General features: G+C 32.0%; 1 protein-coding gene across 1 annotated transcript in view; it reads left to right on the top strand.

The window, feature by feature from the left end:
• Window positions 1-1,412: 1,412 nt before the first annotated feature.
• The window catches only part of CenG1A (Centaurin gamma 1A), a 98,555-nt gene continuing 79,350 nt past the window's right edge, over window positions 1,413-20,617 (top strand). Inside the window, exon 1 of the mRNA XM_040713407.2 lies at window positions 1,413-1,884. Within this exon, the coding sequence (XP_040569341.1) occupies window positions 1,698-1,884 (187 nt within the window). The 5' untranslated portion in view covers window positions 1,413-1,697. The remainder of the gene's footprint in view (window positions 1,885-20,617) is intronic.

Raw genomic sequence — 20,617 nt, 5'->3', positions numbered from 1 at the left:
ATATATACCATGGATGTTTTTTTTCTGCAAATCTTCGTTCCATTTATTTTATTTTGTGATCAAGTGAGACCTCTATTATCAATGGTGGAGAGTATCATTACCATTAAGTTTGGCATAAGTCTAAAGGCGTCAGATAGGGTTATTGCTCTTACAATGAGAGGAGAAACTGACTTTAAAGTGTAGGCTATAACAACAAAGACTATCACGATAATTTATGATGCATGCAAATCAAAAAGGACTTCCCTTCTTGCAGGTCTAAACACAACAATCGTGAGATATATTGAAACAATGGACATTTAAATTGTTAACATTTTATATTTATATTTTATAAAGGGGACCTCTACCCCATCTTTTAATAACTTTTAAATCTTTTATGCGTTTTTAAATAACTGGAGAAAACTTCATATTTTTTTAATTTGTTTTTATTAAATTTAAAGTATTTATCTTTAGTTGAATATATTGAAAAAATAATTATTATTTATATTTTGTGACGAGAAAGTCGGAATAAATTTAAAAAAAAAAAGGAATGTTATGTAACAATACAAAATGTATGTAATACTCATTCAACATGAGAGTTCCTTAATTATCCCTGGAATATATAGCAATGGGCTTTGATTACAGGTAAATAGGTATATTATCATAATCATTCACACTCATGGATAGACATAGAATAGTAGCTTAGTAGTAGAATAGAGCACAAACTAATTGCGGTTTTAACAAACTTTATGTAATAGAGTGTTTTACCCTGATTACTCCTTCATTTATGATGGAATTTATGACATCAGTGAAAATGCTCTATTAATAATTGTTACTGCTTAGTCCTCTCTTATCAATTGAGGCACGTCTCTGGTAGTTATCCCTGTTTTTGAGAAGTACATTGATAATAGAACATCAAGGCACACACTCTTGTTAAAGTGAGTGATGAATACAATATTATATTAAATTAAAAATTGTCAACTTCCTTTTTGGATGGCGATTTTATTATTATTCATGTTTTATTGTTCAAACAAGCATTAAATCATCATCATGTACATGAGAAAGAAAGAGAGAAGAAGTAAGGGAAAAAAGGAATGAAGAAGAACATTGCCACATCGGCTAAAATACTCAGAAAAGGACTCAGGAGCCTCAACCATTTTCTTTTTTCATTATTATTTCTTAAATATATATATATATATATGTTATGTACTATTTATATAGTAGTTGTATATAGTATCTACATAGAAAAAAAAGAAGAGGCAAAAGTGGCCAAAAAAAGAGAGCACGTTTTTTTAGGAATAAGTATAAAAGGAGAGTGTGGATTGAAAAACGGGCGCTCCTTTGAGGGATATATGAAAGAAAGAAATAGTGGTCACGTGGGTTAAAGAGAAAGAATAGAGGGAATGAGGATAGAGGGAATAAGGGGAAATTGTACAAAGTGTATCTTTGCGTGCCGGGAATACAAAGATTAATGAAAAAAGAAAAAAAAAGAAACCTGGAACTGAGCCCACATAATTTATAATTTTTCTAGTACTATAGTAAGACTACGAGGGAGAATTAGTAATTTTCGGGTCTCGTCTCGTGAAGTGTCCAATCGTCAATTTATATTTATATTATCGTTGCTTTTCTCTCCTTCATCAAAGACCTCTATTTCATATTGTGAGCCCATTTGGGATTTTGTGTTGTGAGTGTGTGTGTGTAATGAGCAATTGTTAACAGTGATGGATCATCGGACGTCATCGAGCTCTTTAGTGGGAGGGGATCTGGGGAATTCCCTATGGATTCGTCAAGAGATCCAGCGGTTTGAATCCGTGCATCCCTCCATTTATGCAATTTATGATCTCATTGAACTTGTACCAGATCCACTTCTGGCTCAACAAATACGGGAACACGTCGTTTGCATTGAAGGTAAAGGAGTCCATCGGAGATTGAAGTCTTCCCTGAATATTTTATGAATTATTTTTTACTCTGTTGTCAATTGACAAAATATTATATCGATTTTTTTAACTTATTCTCTCTGTCTCTTCCTATTTCACTCTCTCTCTCTCTCTGTGGCTCTCTTTCTCTCTCTCTCTCACCTCATTGGAGATACACAAATGAATAGGCCTTTTCTCGTACATATGTCCACTTATCTTCTCCTTACACGTCCCCTTGACATCAAGGCATATGTCAACTCTTGTAAGCTGTTACGCACATTCATGCCATTGTTTTCCAATCGCATTCCAAGGAATGAATAGGAGTCAAAAACAATGTTCAAATGAAGACGACAATAGAATAAGAACAATAAATACCTCCTAAATGAATGTCTTACTTTATGCTAATTTCTCTAAGAAAAGGTGTCTGACTGTCTGATTTTCTTTCCAAGTTGTGGAAGAAAACGCCAACGGTTTTTATTATTTTTATGTATATATACAAGATTCTTGATAGAAATCTCTCCTTGGGTTCTCAGATCCATCTTCAACAAATATGTTACAGTAAATGATGAGGGTTAAGGCAGTCAATTTAGGTCAAAAATACATGTTCATTTCATTCTTCTTCCCTTTGTCATGACTTCGACTACGAAGTGGTTCCTGGGATGTTGTATATACATTTTTTAATTAAGAGTATCATTATGTTCTTCTTCTTAATTGATTAAGTATATATCATCTGTATATATATATATATTTCCCTCTTTTAAATGAGCTGAAAAAAAAGAAGAAAGAAACACACAATTTGATGATATCATGCTGATGTGGAAATATTTAATGAAAACGAAATGACACACTCAAATTTTGAACTATATATTTATTTATACATACATATAGAAAAAACAATGAAATAACAACATCTGATTGTTTCCACTTTGATTTGTCTACTCTTTATGACTCTCATATTTTTATGCTACATATATACATATATTATAAAAAGATTGAGTCCAGAATGATGAAGGATCATCTTCTTCATAACGAAGGTTTGTGTCCTTGAGTCCAAGTAAAACATACGTACATTCCTTTGCAAGTATCTTAAGTATTGTTTATGAGTATCCTTTGACATATATTTCGTATTATTATTATTTACTCAATACCTAGACAGTAAGAAGGGGGGAGGAATATGAGGGTTTCAGCATGGGTTAATATACAGCGGGAGAGTTATTAGGGGATTTTTTTTTATGGAATCTAATCCAACGCCTGAAAATAAGTTTCTTTTCAATACTATGAAATTCGAAGCTCTTTTTTTTTCTTTTTTTCAAATTCTTTTCAAACATCAAATAAATATTTTAACCTTTTTATTTTTAAAGAAAAATTAGTGATAATATATATATTGTGAGGTTGGAGTGGGGGGATTTGCATTTATTAATTCTTGTGGACGACTTTTTAGATATTATACAATACTTCTTCCTTTCTACACACATTCATACATTATATGGTATTTTGCTAAAGTTATTTGTACTGTGTACATAAGGCGAAATTAATTTATTTATGTTTGTACGTACGTAATTGGAGAGAGAAGAAAAAATAGAATTAAACTCCCACTTTAAGGATTACTTATTTGTTTTTTTAGGATAATTATCCTCTTGCTTATGAGATGGATTGAAAAGATGACCACATACATCCTTGGTTGGAATGGGTTCATATCAAAAAAAGATATGTATTCATGGATTGTCCTCATCATTTATATATATATATATATATTCGTCATCATCAATTGACAAATGATTTTGAGTTATATTCAACTGTTGAACATTATATACATAGTGATTAAAATGGTACTTTTTTTGAGCAGCTGGTGGTAATATTCATTTTTCTTTTTATAGAATGGGATAAAATTCTCTCGCTCCCCTCTCGTATTTAATATTGTTGGGCCTTTAATGATTAATCAACTGGTTGTTCGTTCGTTCATAGTAATAGCTGCAGCTGGTTGTGTCAAACACAATAAATGTTTAAAAAATTAAATCAATAATTGCTTCCTTTCTAGAGGGACGGAAAAAAGAGGAGATTCCTGGTGAGGAATATACAGTTGTTACGACTCTCCAGGACTCGATACCCACCCACCCTAGCCTGTGTCTTGTAAAAAACAGTCGGGCTAGTACAGGGTACCCTTTATCTAGCCCGTTTGCTAGGTATTATTATCCTTAAAAACTGCATATACACAGGCAATTTCGGGCTCAATTCACAAGTATTACCTTGTATGCACGTCTCATACGTCGAATAGATATTGAAAACAAATATATATTATGGGGGATTTTTAAGTAGAATATATTTTTAAAAGACAAATTGGCAATATTTTACTTCCTGTCTAGTTTTGAATTGTTTTTAAACAAGAATGACATTTCTAACCGCGGAACACTCAATAAATTTCCAAAACCAATCGTTCTATTTTATATATTTTGTAATACGCTTTGTGTCCTTGTTTCTGATTGGAAAATTGTATAGGGGGTTTCCTTCGAATCTGAGCTAATCAAATATTTATGTAACTTAAGTCGTTTCTATGAATACTATCGCATTTTAAAGTCTTTAAATAGTTGGATATGAAAAAATCCTTGATAAATTATAAACCCCCATCCCCTGGGAAACTGCCTTATTTTAAAACAAAAGTACCTCTATACTAGTCTAAAATTGATGCAATAGTTGTGGTATTCGGGGCTAGTAAATTTTTCACAGGGCTAGTAACAAAAGATTTGACTAGCCTGTTAGCTAATGACTAATTTTAACGAGCGTCAAGCCCTGCTCTCTATGACTATAACGAAGCGTGGTTTTGTGAGCCTTAGGCATTGAGTGATGTCATATGGATTATCCTATACAATATTTACACACTAACTACATGCAAATAATGATATCAAAGACGATCGATAAGAAGGGTTAAAGTGGAGAGAAAGAAGGCTTGACCTTGGTGCTTTTGCTTTTTCAAGACACATTTTTATATATGGACATATAAGTATAATCTTCTTTTGAAGCTGGGAGAAAGAGGGGAAAATAATGATTAAAAAAAGACTTATGAATCTACTTATTTATATTTTTTGTAGGAGAATTATTTTATTGTGACTCGTGCGGATTGACATTATATTTATCTCGTAAATGCAACATCTGCGTAATGAGGCAGTTTCAAATGACTTCTTCTTTTTTTTTTTTTTTTTTTTGGGGTTTCTTGGTCCTTATATTATTATCTACATACTACTGCAATGAAAAGTAGAAACTTCCTGCTTTTTTCATTTATATTATATTGCACTACTCATCTCAATATTATTTTATTGCATCCTATGTTATAATTACTTATTATTACGATAACTACTTTCTGCTGTTGTTGTTTTTGTGTCTTCGTTTAAGAAAACAACGTTTTTGACGTTATTATTTGTCCAATTATGAGTAGTTGTATGTATTATCATTAGAATGATCGTTTTATGGGTTATCTCTTTTTGTATTCCACGATGCCTTGGCCTATTGTTCCTTCTGGTTCATATCATAATTGCTTATTGGGTTATATTTTATTTTCTTTCTCCTGTTTTCAAAGACTCGTAATTATAATAATCATTTATTCCCCTTATTGCTAGAGATCCGCACGTAATTCTATATCCTTCATCTTTTGGTGTAGCACAATAATATGTAATCCTTGAGATTAGTATCATCCATTCCTTACTTTTCCCTCTCATTCTACTTTGCTTGTGCATAAATACCCAAATGATGAAGTGCCCATGCAGCATGAAAAAATATGTAACTTTTGGTACAGGTTTGTGCACTACCTTCAATTGGAACCAACTTTTATCGAATTCAGATCTTGAATAAATGCATTCCGACGAATTTTTTGGCTTTATTTAGTAACTAGTATTGTTTCGATCCTTACTTAGGACCGAATACTACAGCCTCGTCCAGTTCAGTCCTAAAACTTATAAAGTTTGGTCCTTGATGACGCCAATCAGTTCTAGTACAGTCAGTCTTAAGGACCGGTCTTAAGATTGGTGTGGACCGAATAAATGAGGACTGACACAACACAAGTAATACCTAAAGGACTCAAGGGTCCTTGAGTAATAGCATATTAATTTTATATATTACCTTCAAGGGCCTCAATTCTCCTACGGAGAAAACATTTTGCTTCATAAAGAAAATTAATAAATATTGCAAAAACAGTCACAAAATTAGTATTTGGGGTTTTAACGTCAAATTATGGTTTTAGCATTAGTAGATCTTTTGAATATACATAGTTTTGAATTAAAAAGGTTTGCATTATCTGGCCTAGCTTTCTATTTTTCTCTGTGTTGCACTTTTTCAAGTCATGTACGCATATGAAAAATTTTCGAAACTATAATAGGATGTGTTGTACTATTTGAAACCTTGGTATTACTGACATTTTATTCTATTCCAACCCTTACTTGTCAATATTCGTGTTTTTATGAATTTATGAAGTAAAAACTATCGTAACCATTGTACTTCATAAAGAAAAATTTTAATGTTTCAAAAACTGTCGCAGATTTGGTTTCCATAATCCGATCTCGACCAACCGCACCAATTTGTAGTTCTTTAATGACAGGGGATTAGAGAAGGCCAATTATAACACTCTAGCTAAATTAAAGTTGTAGTAATTTGTGTACAAACAATTTAACAAAAAAAAAAAAAATAGCAAAGCACTAATTAATGAGGGATCGTGTTTCTCCATCTCGACAACTGACGAAGAATGAAAACAAATGGAGATGTATTGCCCTCATACGGGATCTGGATGAGGTCAAAACTTGTTCTATTTGTAGTGCACGACCCTGTAGATATCGTAATTTCTGAAGAGAACGTATGATATGTACTTACTGACTGACGGATCATTGTATGTGTGTCAATATCTAAAACAGATGATGTCAAAGTAAGGAAAAGGGGCGGAGGAGAAGGATTGAAGAAAAAATAGACGAATGGAACAACGACTTCTATTATTATTCAAGTCGTTCACAACTGACGTTCATAAAAATAAGGACTGAAAATATTTCCACAGTTTTTTAATTACACTGTCTACTATACAGTGTAGATATATAAAAACATAATATAGTTCACAACGAACTAATTGGAAAAAAGATCTTTTGATGAGTAGTCAAAAATCCTCGTGCTGTGTGTCCATTTGCAAAAAAAATAATATATAAGGATATGTGGATCCTTCATATGTCTATTTTTCATTATGTCTACAGTATAAATATACGTTTTTGTTATTATTATCAAAATTTGATCTTTAGAAATATACAGAAAAAGGATATGCAGATGCACTACACTATTCAACGTCCAAAGTGCCCACAAAAAAATACCATTATGATGATTATTTTCAATGAATGAGATGAGCCATTTATGTGCTGCTCTCCCAAAAAAGAAGAATACTTCTTCTTTTTTGGCATCTCTTTCTTCCACATCTTTTGAATTACGACTTAATCATAAAAAAGAGCTAAAAAGGAAATATGTATGTTTGGGCGGAGTAGTAGAGCTTACTACTACTACAGCACAAAACAACACATTCGTTTCCTTCAACAACAAAAACAACAACATGTTAAGAAAACCCAAAGCATTTTTACGTGTTTCAAAATATTACCATCATATTTCGTTTTTTCTATTGATGATGTGAAAGAAAGTATTTCAAAAGGTTTGTCTGTCTTACAACAAACTACCTTTTTTTAAGTCTTGAGATATGTAATATGTACTTAGTTGTAAGTGTACCCACGATGTCAATATTTTTGTACGGGTTCTCGTACCAAAATGAGTGCCGATCGCTTAAAAATATATATAACAAAAATGTCTATTAATAAATATTGTAGGCATGTTTTTGAGGGGATATGTGCTTATGTACTTACAGAAGGGTGCATGAATTTTGTTTGGAGTGCACTCTAAAAACAGAACTCAACCTCCAGAAATGAACCTGGGCGATTCGACACCATGAATGCTTTAAAGATAAGCTGGTCCTCAGAGGGTATTGGGAAGGAAGGGATCAAAATCATGCTTGAAGACTTGATGTTCGTCACTAAAAGCGTATCGCTACTGTTTCTATGTGTTTTTAAAGTTATGTTAGATAAAAATATTGATCATCCTCATCAGTTCTTAACTACCTGGTCTGGCTAGGATTAGATAGAAAATATTACATTAATGCAGTAGCAGGCCATAAGACGGCCATCTTAAAGCACCAAGTAGATGGGACAAGTTTTTTAAGATTCATGAAGGTTTTATGTAACCGTAATCTTCTTCTCCCAAAATACAGAAAGACTTGGGATGTAAGGATCCTTATAACATATTTAGAAAAAATGTTCTCTGTTCTGTATCTCAGAAATTTGACAACGTCATAAAATTCTAATTTCATTATTGCTTTGTTTTATATTACGTCGTTACCTTTATTGCATCATGCAACCACTCCTCCGTAAAGAAAGTGGCAAATAGCACAAAATCAACTATGGAATGATTATGGGATTCAATAGTTGTAGGCAATGTTGACAGCTTAATAAGAGCTCATTCGAATTCAACCAATCAACGTTCAGAGTACTTAATAGGTAAAAGAAGCAAAAACAGCTGACAACAAAATACACTATATTTCTGTGTTTGTGAGGTAACCCTGTGATAAGGGACAATTTTATGGCACTCCCCCGCCTTCTTCTGACGGCATTGGTGTGGGGATTTCTGTAGGATGTAATTGTGTGGCAGGAAATGATCATAATATCAACTGATTATAGTACCGTTTTAAATGTGTTAGTACTCTGGATTTACTACCCAGTACCGAACAATAATATGTCCTTAAAGATGACATCGATCAAATGTCCCCAGGGCTCATTTTCTAAATATCCTTTTTATTATTTGTGCATAATTTTCTTTTGGTCCCTTATTTTGATGTGTATATCCTACCACAACCAACACCACCAACCCGCCAAAATTTCTTCAATGATACGTATGTATTATAATAGTTAATGATAATAGAGATGTTATTATTTTGTCTATATGTATGTATGTTATTCAAAGCAGGTGCTCCGTCCTGATCGAACATTTCTTTTTGTTGTGTGTGGTGAAGGAGCAAATAATTGGTATTCCATTATTATTATTGTTCTTCTCTTTCTTCTTCCTTCATATCCGCCTCATCAAAAAAACAACTCAACTACTTAATAAAGAAACTCCTTTTGCCAAAAAAGTACAAAATAGAGTTTGGTCAGAGGTGTATAAAATATGTCCTAGGAATAGGGAACGCTTTTTCTTGTTGAACAAGGTTTTTTATTTTACAAAGCTGTCATAATGTCTATTTCATTCTTTAGAAAGGAACACATTAGTATAAAGTAATAACTTGTGCGTGTGTACATAAGAGACGGAGAGTAAAAATGAGGGTTTGCTCGGGAGTTATAGAGAATCGAGGATCCATATGCATCTATGAGTATGAGAGTCTGAATTTCAGCAGGGTCACTAAGTACTTCTGACCCATATAATATGTATAAAAGTATAATTTAAAATTTAAAAAAAATGCATTGTATACAAATTTCCATTAGTTAATTCAAGGAGGACGCATGTTTTAAATTGATGTAGTACACATATATATTTACGATTGTGCAATGTACATTGTCTTTGCCCAAATCTATGTACAAATTAACCGCACACACACGGAATCATATCCTTATTTTTCATGCATTTAAAAAGTTTCACTTTTGTTTTCTATATGGTCAATTTTTATCCTTTTGATGTAATACCTACATTGTAGTCGTATTAATATTCGTCATCATAATCATAATATTCCTTGCCTTCAAGTCAAAAATTTCATATTTAGTCCTATACGTAAATGTATTGTTAATTAATTGTCTATGTGAAGAGCATTTTGACTGACGTCATAGATTCTATCATAATTGAAATTCTATCTCTATTTTGGGAGATTAAAGTTGATATTTTTACCACGTTTAATGGACTAATTTCTAATAAATGTAGATTTAACTCCATCAAATGGCTTTATAAATAAAAAAAACACTTCATGTTTACATTAAATACTACTTAACGCCCATGATATTTGAATATAATCAAATCAATATATAGTGAAAATGGCTAGATTTGTACAATTATTGTTATTTTTTTAATCAATTTGGGACGACAAAAACAGTTTGAGAAAAATGCCTCATTCTTTTCATTATCATAGTTAACATATTATTAATAGATTTTATGGTCAAATATATAATAAGTCAATAGTGGGACACAATTTTGATAGACAGTAGGGTATAAGGTCTTTTATAGATTGGTCCCATTTTGACATCCAATAGCTCACTATTTTCCTTAATAGGAAAGATAAAAGAGTTTTCGTTGTTCAAAAACTTGGTTTTTTAGGCCCCAAAAGGGAAAACATCAACAATGCTGACGTTTCGATAAAACACTTTATTTGGTTGTAGTAATTATGTATTCATAAATTATTCATACTGATAGTTATTTTATTAGAGTTTATTTTGTTGTCAGCTCTCGATACTTCTTCTTCTTTTCTCCTAAACAGTGATCTGAACGTTGATTGGTTGAATAAGCTCTGGTTAAGCTGTGAACAATTAGTAGTTATAAGTTATTTCCCATAGTTAAAAGAATTGGCTAACTACTACTACTGATTATGGGCCTTTTGCTTGTTTCTTTTTGTATGAAAGGTTGTGTGGTACAATAAAGGGCACGACGTGATATATATAGAATTATAATCCACCTCAGAAAATGAAATGTCCTGAGTAGTTTTAACTCCATTTATATTATTTCATTTTATTATTTTCCTCATCATTCCTATCCGCTGCAACCTTCAGAGAAGTGTGTGCTACATATCACACCTTTTTACACATCAAATTTGGTTATTTTATTATTATATATATTTATGTGAAAAAACACGTTTTTGATGTCAAGGCTTTGATGAACGGCGGATATATTTTTCCCTCTCTCTCTCATCTGGGGAGAGAGGAGGAAAATGCTGTAAGGAATTGAATTCGTTTTGGATTTTTTTCAATAAGTCCATTCGAGACAGTTATGAGCCTTTACCAAAGTATATATATATATATACGTATATTGTACAGCAAGCTCATTTCTCCCCATACATATGCCACTGTATGTATATTTTTCTTTTTTATGATCTCATGATGATGTTGATGGAAAAGTAGACAAATTGTCATGTTCTTGGGCGATGGTTCTTTTGACCTTCCATTTTGTCTTATATATAAGTTAAAAGACATAATTTTTTTCAAAAAATTAAATGAGGGTCGAACTCGTTGATTTCCATTATTTTATCCACATTTTCGACAATTGGCCTTCCCGAGGGTGTTGCATCTTAGCATCAAAGTTACCTGAACGGAATTGACCAAAATACCATGTGATAGGCTGTTACAATATCAGAACCAATAACATTATTCACATTTTCAGCCGCCTAGCTTGCTTTTTACTATTGTTTGAAGAAAAACGATCAAATATGGCGCATTTTCTCTTTGCTAGTGTTCATTTTTAACAACTGCTCAAACAAATCTGAGTCAAACAATCACAAAACTGTCAATATTACGAAATCTTATCCATCTTTCAAGCGTAAACTAATAGCGCTTATTCAATGTGAGATACATATTACTAAAGCCATTTATTGGAGAAAAAAAAGATCTATTTTTACAACACCCAATCAAAAAAAAAAAAAAAAAAAAAAAATGAACTGATTCAAATAATCACAAAACTGCTTAAGTAATTTTTTTAGGTAGACATCTTATCTTTCTAACGATGTCTGGTGTACACCGATAGCACTGACACAACGTGAGATACACATTACTATAACCGTCTATTCGATTAATAATGGATTTATTTTTACTGTACTATTTTTTGTGGTGTGCTCCAAATTCATTCAATGTGTGATATGGGCTAATTAGAATCATTTTATTTCTCTTTATATGCGTCACATGTATCTATTTAAGTCATTTTGCATATATGTTCGTATTATCCGCCCATTGAAAAGTAATAATATATGAAGGAATGTGTGAAATGAGCAGATGGATGAAATTTGATTTAACCTCTTTCATCATAACGAAAAACAACAAAGGGGAGTCGACGATGACTACGACGACACCCTTTCACTTCTATATGTAACCATTTTGTATACTATATATATGTATCAGTGTTGGGTTTTGTTTTTGTTCTTTAGTTGATTGAACTATTACGGTTCTTTTAAGAAATTCGGTCGGGATCGGTGTAATAATATTTCCGTCTGGATTAGTTGCATTTAAAATTCGGGCTAACCCGATTCTATACAGAATTTTTACAGACGTCATAAGTTGCATCATAGTTGAAGGAGACGCCATCTTGGAGGGCCAAAGTTGATATTGTTACTACATAAAGGTGGCAAATTTCCAATAAATCTTCATGAAACATCATCAAATTACTTTAAGAATAAAAAAAATTCTTAGCAACTGCATTGAATACTACTTGATACCAATGAAAAACACTGAAATTTGAATAGAATCAAAGTAATATGTTTTAAAAATCCCTAGAAATGGCTAGATTTGTACAATATTTTTTGATGGATTAGAAAAATAGGATAATAGAGAAAATATCGAATTATTTCCATTATAATAGTTAATTTGGATCTATACTATGGAAATTAGATTTTAGTATCTTTAATACATTTTAGGGTCAGATATGTGTTAAAACTAGGCAATAAGTAGTGGTATAAGCTATTGATAGACAGAAAGGTTTAAGTCCTTTTATTGGGTGGTCCCCCTTTTGACATCCCATAGTTTACTATTTTCCTTAATATTAATGAAAAAAAAGTACCATTGTTGAGCCCTCCCAACATATACGACATCAACAATAATGACGTCACGTGAAAACACTAGATAGATAAATTGTTGATGACGTCATATGTGGTTAAAAGTGCTGTATAAATCATATATCATTAATCTTAAATGTACATATATTAACCAATATGTCTAATTGTCTAATCTTTTTGCACCTTTGCAGGTAAGAGTCCATAAATTTTTTCCATTCCTTGAAACTCAAGATGTATACAAAAAAGGATTCAATACCTATACACGTAAGCCTCAAGACTAATGACTTAGTTTTTTTTTTTAAATGTTCATTTAATTGGTTTGATGGAGTTGCACTGATTAAGTGTAAGTAAACATTATCGTATTACAATTACTCCATCTAACCTAGGAATCTTTTTGGTGAAATCCCCATATACATAAAGTATGTTTATTTCATTGGGGTGCGAACGTACACACATCAAGTTCAAGAGAAACTTAGTTTTCTATTTAAATTAAAAATATTAAAAAAATACGGATTTTATTTTGTTTTTGTAAATACGAGAGAGGGCGCAGATTTCATCTTCCAGCCCTGTACATAGACTTGGACTCATTTTACTGCTCTACAAAAATTAAAAATCCTAAAACGTGCCCCTAGCTCATAACGGATGATGATGATGCCTCGTAGTGGATATTTATTACTTCTTATGTCGTCCGTGTGTGGTCCTTTTTGAATAAGATTCGGTATTATCATTTTCTATCAATTGTATGTAGCAGTGCTATATATTTATTTGAAGATGAAATATGGAACATCTCAGGCTTGACATGGATGTGTCTACAAAAAGGATAAGTTTCTTTTAAGAATTACTTATTTCGTAGTTCATACATAACTACATATTATACATGATATTCATTCCATCTTGGGCGGTGATGTGAGAGATAGTGAAGAAGCCTCCCTGATGATATTAATATTATATTTGTTGTGCAGTTTTATGGAATATTTTACGAGACGACTTTTTTTAGGGCTTTGGAAGTCAAGTCAGGAGATAGCCTGTGTCTGCTGACTTTTTTATTTATTGACCCTCCTCCCTTCCCATAAATAAAGAAAAGAAAATCATACAAGCTGGCTGCATTTTAAGAATGAATGAACTTTATGTATTTCTCTTATATATATATAACATTATATTTTATATACAGAGTGGGGACCCAAAACTAGCAGTAACATGATTAGAGTTGACATGTTTGTAATGAAAAAACTACCTTTCAAAATTAGAAAACAGTTTTTGCGTGTCCTTTTTCTTCTTTTTGCTAATTATTTACGAGGCTTTCAGGATGTTAGCATCTCTCCCTGAAAGAAGCATTATTGCCTATTTTTGGTTTAATTGTTTAAAATACGTTTTGTAGAATAAATATATATAAATTTGATTATAATTAGAATATTTCCCTCCACTAATACTATTTTAAATGTAGAAGGTTCCTCTCTTTATAGCAGTAATTCATTTTCTTTCCTCAAAATCATACAACAAGAGGTTGATGTCAACAAAGATCTTAACGGAGTAATACCCTGTGCCTCGCCTTCTCCTTCTTTCCTACAAAAATGTAAACTCTAAGCATGACTAAATTACGAAAAACGTGATTTTTATTAAATGAAGAAAAGACAACTCAGAAAGAAAGCAATTTGTGATATGTTTAAATTGTATATCAAAAACTTTATTTTTTAATCAATAATTCCTCCTTTACCAGCAATAACAGCCTACACACCCTGCTGAAGACTGCTATTGATGAAGGCCAGGGCGTATCACGCTGTCATGAAGTCAGCGAATCCAAATTTGGATAAGAGTTGCGGCAGACATCCTTCTTCCAAACTGCAAGGGTAGAGGTCAGGCCCGGAGGACATCCACATGGAGGCAGGTCAGAAGTCAGTCATATTGTTGCTATAGAAGTTTTGATTTTTCTTGGTTTTATAGGCCTGTAATGGACTTCTTAGTATTGTAGACAGCCTACTCGCATACGCGTTGCCTTTTTTATTGTTACTCCAACATTTTTAAACTTAGAGACATGGGATACGAACAAAACTGCTATATTTTTGTTTCCGCAGTCGTTTTGTACCATATTCAAACCTCCTTACTAAATAAAGAGGGATACAATTTCTGTCCCACTCCAATTTTTGTGTGTCCTCCACTCTGTAGAGGGCATCATATTCTAAAAGTGAGGACTCTTGCTCGTATTTGACATAGTTGTATAAAGTTGTTGTAGTGTTCTGAAAAACAACAAAAAAACTCTCATTCCAAATGTAAATAAATATTTAAAAAAATAATAATAATTACACAACAGATCTCCCATGGATTTTTTCCCTCTGTTTTGCCCTTGAATTTTGTCTCTCTCTCTCGCTCCCTCTGAGTGATGTTTATAAACGTATTTTTTTGTATAGATTTTTACTTTTGATAATATATAAATGTATAATATGTAAGTATTCATTTTTGGAAGGTGCATATTTCGTTGTGCTTACTTATTTCCATATGTATATCAACAAAGTTGATATGAAAACTAATTTTTTCTTTCTCCTTCCGGAAGGAAAGAATAATTAGCGTAATATGTACCGATGTACTAATATCATCATCTACTGGAATGATGTTTTGTTTTGTTGTGGATTTACAACTCCACTTGAATAATAATATATGGAATGTACACGTACCTAGACAAAGAGGAGTTAATTTGTGTGTTTTGCTTCATTTTCACATCTGTGTGTGTGTATGTGTGTGAAAGAAGGACAAGGAGTATGTATTATGTATGTATGTAGAAGACGCGTAATGAATTTTGCAAGTTCAATGATATTTAATATACCTACATACACAATATACACATTCCCTGTGGTGTATAAAATATGTTATAGAAAGCGGGAGCGGCATTTTCTGGTTGGCAATCTGTACTAGAGTTTTTATCTGCCAAAAATTAGGTTGCAGCTGATTTAATGAAGCGTCATGACAGCTAAGCTGCTCTTCTCCCATAGATTCTTCAAATTGCCTGGGTGACCATGTTAATTTTATGCTAGTTTTTTAATTACATAATTACTTTATTCCCAGTACATTAATTTCATATATTTATACATTCTAAAAACACATAGCAACTTAGTCACAAAATAATATTAATTGATATACCAATATTGAAAATGATTTGTTATGCATTCTTCAAACAAAAAAAAATAAGTATGGGTAAATGAAAAAAAGATAATCACATCTTCACGAAAATCTGCTGAACAATTAAATTAAAAACAAAAGTTTAAGGTAATTCCATTTACATTCATATCTAACTTCTCCAGCACTTCCTGGGATCTTAAGAGGAGTCTGTCCAGACTGGTAGGTGCAAGAGTTCTTACTTCTTACGGCGTAGATAATAAATATCATGTTAGTGATGAAGTATTCTATTTTGAAGTGAAATCTATGTTTAGGCGGTGACATTACAAGCCAATCCCCAATTTTTATCTCTGAACTGTAGTATTACTTCAAAAACTCAGTGGTTAAATTGCACAATGTTAACCACTTTTGGGCAATCCCAAAACGGATGTTGTTATGTCTCTAAAGTGGACTTACATCCAGTTTGTGCAGTCTTTCTCTGTATCTTTGACTCTCGATTTATTTGTCAAAAAGGGTTGAAGTAGCCATCCTGTGGCGGAACCACTTTTCATTTGAGTCCATGAAAGGGTTGAAATTTTTTTTTTTATAGTTTGTCAGTACATTTTTCGACGGTTTTCCTAATTCCTAGGAATCGTTTACGCACCAAATCAGCCGGAGAACCCACAATTTGGCTTTCGCTGGCTTTCTTGCAGACACTTGAAATATATATGGTTTCTAACGCCATGTAGCATGGGATTGGGGCAATAAAACTTTGTATAGTACGGCTTAATCATTTTTTTAATTCTTGAAATATGCAAGAAGGTCGTTTGTGTAGCATTTCACATTATTTGAATATCTGTCCATAATTATTATTTCTCTTCTAAACAGAACATTCAAATATAAAGTAATAACTAGTGCGTGTGCTCAAGTTAGACAATGAGGCTTTGTTCCTCGGGAGTTATAAGTGTAAGTTCTTGTTGAACTCAAAGTAGAATTGAGGATCACCATCGGAGTAATTACAGACAATGCACAATAGTAATTATTCTTGAGAAGGGAATATCTAAGTAATAAGTAATCACTAGTGCATGAAAAACGGAGACTAGCAATGAGGTTTTGATACTATGGCGCTATAAGTGTTAGTCCTTGTTGGACTTAAGTAGAAATGGTGATCATTGATACAAGATACGGTAAAGGATTTGTGTCTATTTCCTAACTTTCATGCCCGCTTTCAGCTGATCTAATGGAACGTCATGACAGTTTGGATAATGGAGGGAGGAGAGCAGATTAGCTTGCATTACGTTTCATTAAATGAGCTCTGATCAGCTATGAGATGAAGGAAATACACAGGAACACCACTCCGTGAACCAAATACTAATAAATATAAAAATTACGTACCATTTTTGACCCATAAGATCATATTTAGAACGGTTTAAGATGCTTAAACCTCAGTTTTTTCATCTTTCACAGAAGAAAAAGTCTTTGTGCAAAGTATGGGGGCTGGGAATATGTACCCCAAAATTGAACAGTATTATGTATATAAAGTACCTAAATATTAAACATAAGGAAAGCAAACTTCTTTTCCAGTGAAAAGAAAAGTGTACTTTATGACATTGGTCACAGTTACCAACAGTCAACACACACATATATATATAGTATATACTAATATGGATAATGCTGTATACATACATGGCAATAATATTTTTTATGGTTATGCGTTTCTCTCTCTTTCCATCGTGTAAAAGTAAGGCGTGTCCATCTGGGAAATCTCTCTTCATCTGTCTTTATGCATTTTTAAGTCAAAGCATGATTATTTCTCACCCTTTTCTTTCTTCTTTAGTTGTATGTAATTATGTAGTAGATGGGGATATTAATTAATATTTTGTGTCGTTTAAGGTCGTACATCTACCTGCATTTATTTCTGAATAATGTTGTGCAATCATTCACAAGTATAAATTACATATATGGGATAGGAGGAGGCCTCTTGACGCTTGCGCATGAGTTTTTAGGGAAATCTATTTAATCTGTATTTACAACATTAATATACATTACACATTATATGAACAGGATTTATTCTCTTTCCCTCTCTGTAGTGTGACTTCATTTTTATATACAAAGAAACATACATATTTACGTATGATTTGGAAGGAAAAGAGGCCTTACTACTTACAAATACATATATATTGAACAAAAGTTTTATTTCACAAGTACAGAGTATATATATATGTATACATGTTCTTGGTAAATTCTGATTATAGAAGCTCTAGGATTTATAGAGTGTCTTTGTGAAAGTTATCAATGAAAATCATAATCATATAAGTATTTAGCGTCTTGAAGTGGAAAAAAAATCATTTAGGTAATTTCTAGGGGTTTTTTTTTTTGTGTGTGTAGAGCGAATTTTATTAGGAGATCGGTCCAGACCGAATTAGTTCGATTTGACAGAAATTATACTAGGATTTCCATGTCGAAACACAACACTTAGTCATTTCCTTCCGTTTGTCATATATTGTCTTTGCTTATCAATTGTACTTAGAAAAATATATATGTTGTATCGAAGTTGTAACTTCTACAAGAAAATTTGTAGAACTTGGAATTCCAAAAATGAGATGAAACATTTTAAATGAAGGATTTACAGTATCAGGGATGAGAATAATGTAATAATCTTATATTACATTGAAGATCCATATATTAATGCTGTCATTACTAACTATTTGATATTCCGTGGCACATTATTAAATTGAAATGCCCACAGTTATATTACTCAAATACATAATAACCATGTAACTTGAATAGCTCGAAATGGAATTATTGATTCAGTGTATAGTTGGGCATAAGAATACCCAATGCTCTAATTAAATAAGATATTTGTAGACAAAGATATTGTAACTTGTACTGTTTGTTTATACAAGTAGCAAATTGTACAGAACATATACTAACACATTAACACTTCCACTAATCCTCTGTCACATTTACTTATTTAAGAGGGGGGTGATCTAATGAGAGCCCTGATTTTGACACCCATGTTCCCTTCTCTCATAGTCATATATCTATGTATTAATACGCATAGCTGTTATACATGCTATGAGAAGAAAGAGAGATTTTATATACTGGGTGGTAGTAGTTGCCCCCCCCCTTCCTTTTCTAGGATCAATTAATTTAATTCATAAGTGGTATTGTACAGAGAGAGAGATAATTGATGATGAATCTCTTTAATTTCTTACACAATGAACCTACATTATTTATACTTATTGCGTCTGCCTTTTTTTATGAATACAAGTTACAACATATTATAATTTAGAGTGTTTTCCATGACGTCAGCATTGTTGATGTCTGCCATTTTGGGGCCTTAAATTCAGTTTCCCAAGAATAAAAATCCTTTTTTTCCATTGATATTATGGAAAATACTCAACTATTGGATGTCAAAATGGGACCTACAAATAAAAAGGTCTTCAACCTTACTGTGTATTAAAATGTAATGTAATACAATATATATGACCCTAAAATATATTAAATATATGTTATTACATCATATAAAATCTTTTTTTCATAGTGTAGATAAAAATTAACAAATACAATTAAAATTAGAAGATATTTTTCTCAACTTATCCTACTTTTTTCGTCTACGATTGATCAAAAATATAAATACAAATCTACGAATTTTCCGTACATATCGTACACACAAAAAAATTATCTTAAGTCAAATAAAGGTTAATAAACTATAGTTAAAATTTTTGAGTATCTTAACTCATCCCACAAATCTAGTCATTTTTAGTACATATTATTTCTATTTAATTCAAATATCAGTGTTTATAATTTGCGTCAACTAGTATTCAACGTCAATGAGAAGTTTTTTTATTATTATTCATGAAGACATTTGATGAAGTTTCATCATGATTTATACAAAATTTGTGCATTTTATAGTACAGTCAGTCAACTTTAATCCCTAAAAATGACATCTCCTTCAATTACAATGCCATTGAGGACGTCAGTGAAAATGCTCTATAATGCCACGAAACATGAGTTGAAGGTGTATAGTATTTATGAATTAAAAATATATATAAATCAATCATTACGAGAAAATAGGTACTAATGTATTTAAGTTTTGAGTGATGAAGGGAGTGTTTTTATATTACCTACCTATATTTTATTTGGCGTAATCTTTGATGGGACAATTTGTCATACTTTTCTCCCTCTCTTACTCTGTAGCGTCTCGTTAAAGGAAGGTACCATCTCCTTTCCAATGACATGACAAAGTTAAACACGATTGGTCATCATCATTCAAAATTCATTGTGCATCTAGGGACACACCTGCTAAACCGTTTTTATATTGTATATGTCAGAGCAGGACTCATAAATATTAGGTGTTCATAGCTTAGAATGAAAGTGATTTCACAAGTCATAAAATTCATTAAATCCTATATATATATATTTGACGACAACCCTCCATTGTATATTATTATATTATGTGCATGCAAGTATTTGTCATATACATATGTATGTATATATTCCTCATGCAAAGGGAAATGTGTTGTAATAATCCTCATGAGCACCTCCAGACAGACAGACATACACCTTCTTTCTCCATCACCACAATCCTAAGAGCATGTGAAAAGTTGAACCTTTTCTCACCATTCATACTTTTTGCTCTTTTATATATATATATATATATTATCAAGGAACACATTATTATTATTATAATATGTAGTGTTCCGTCTTCTGATGCTGAGTCATTGGAGTTAATTTTCTCTCCTATGTAGATTTAAATTGCATTCTTCTTACTTTGTACTCTGAGTTCTTAACAATGTTTTTACATTGTCTTGTTAAGATAGGTATAACCATTAGTGCT

This window comes from Lepeophtheirus salmonis, chromosome 1 (genome assembly GCF_016086655.4).
Source record: "Lepeophtheirus salmonis chromosome 1, UVic_Lsal_1.4, whole genome shotgun sequence".
NCBI classification, from domain to species: domain Eukaryota; kingdom Metazoa; phylum Arthropoda; class Copepoda; order Siphonostomatoida; family Caligidae; genus Lepeophtheirus; species Lepeophtheirus salmonis.
Note: the sequence above shows the minus strand (reverse complement) of the source record. Positions and strands in the feature narration are given on the sequence as shown.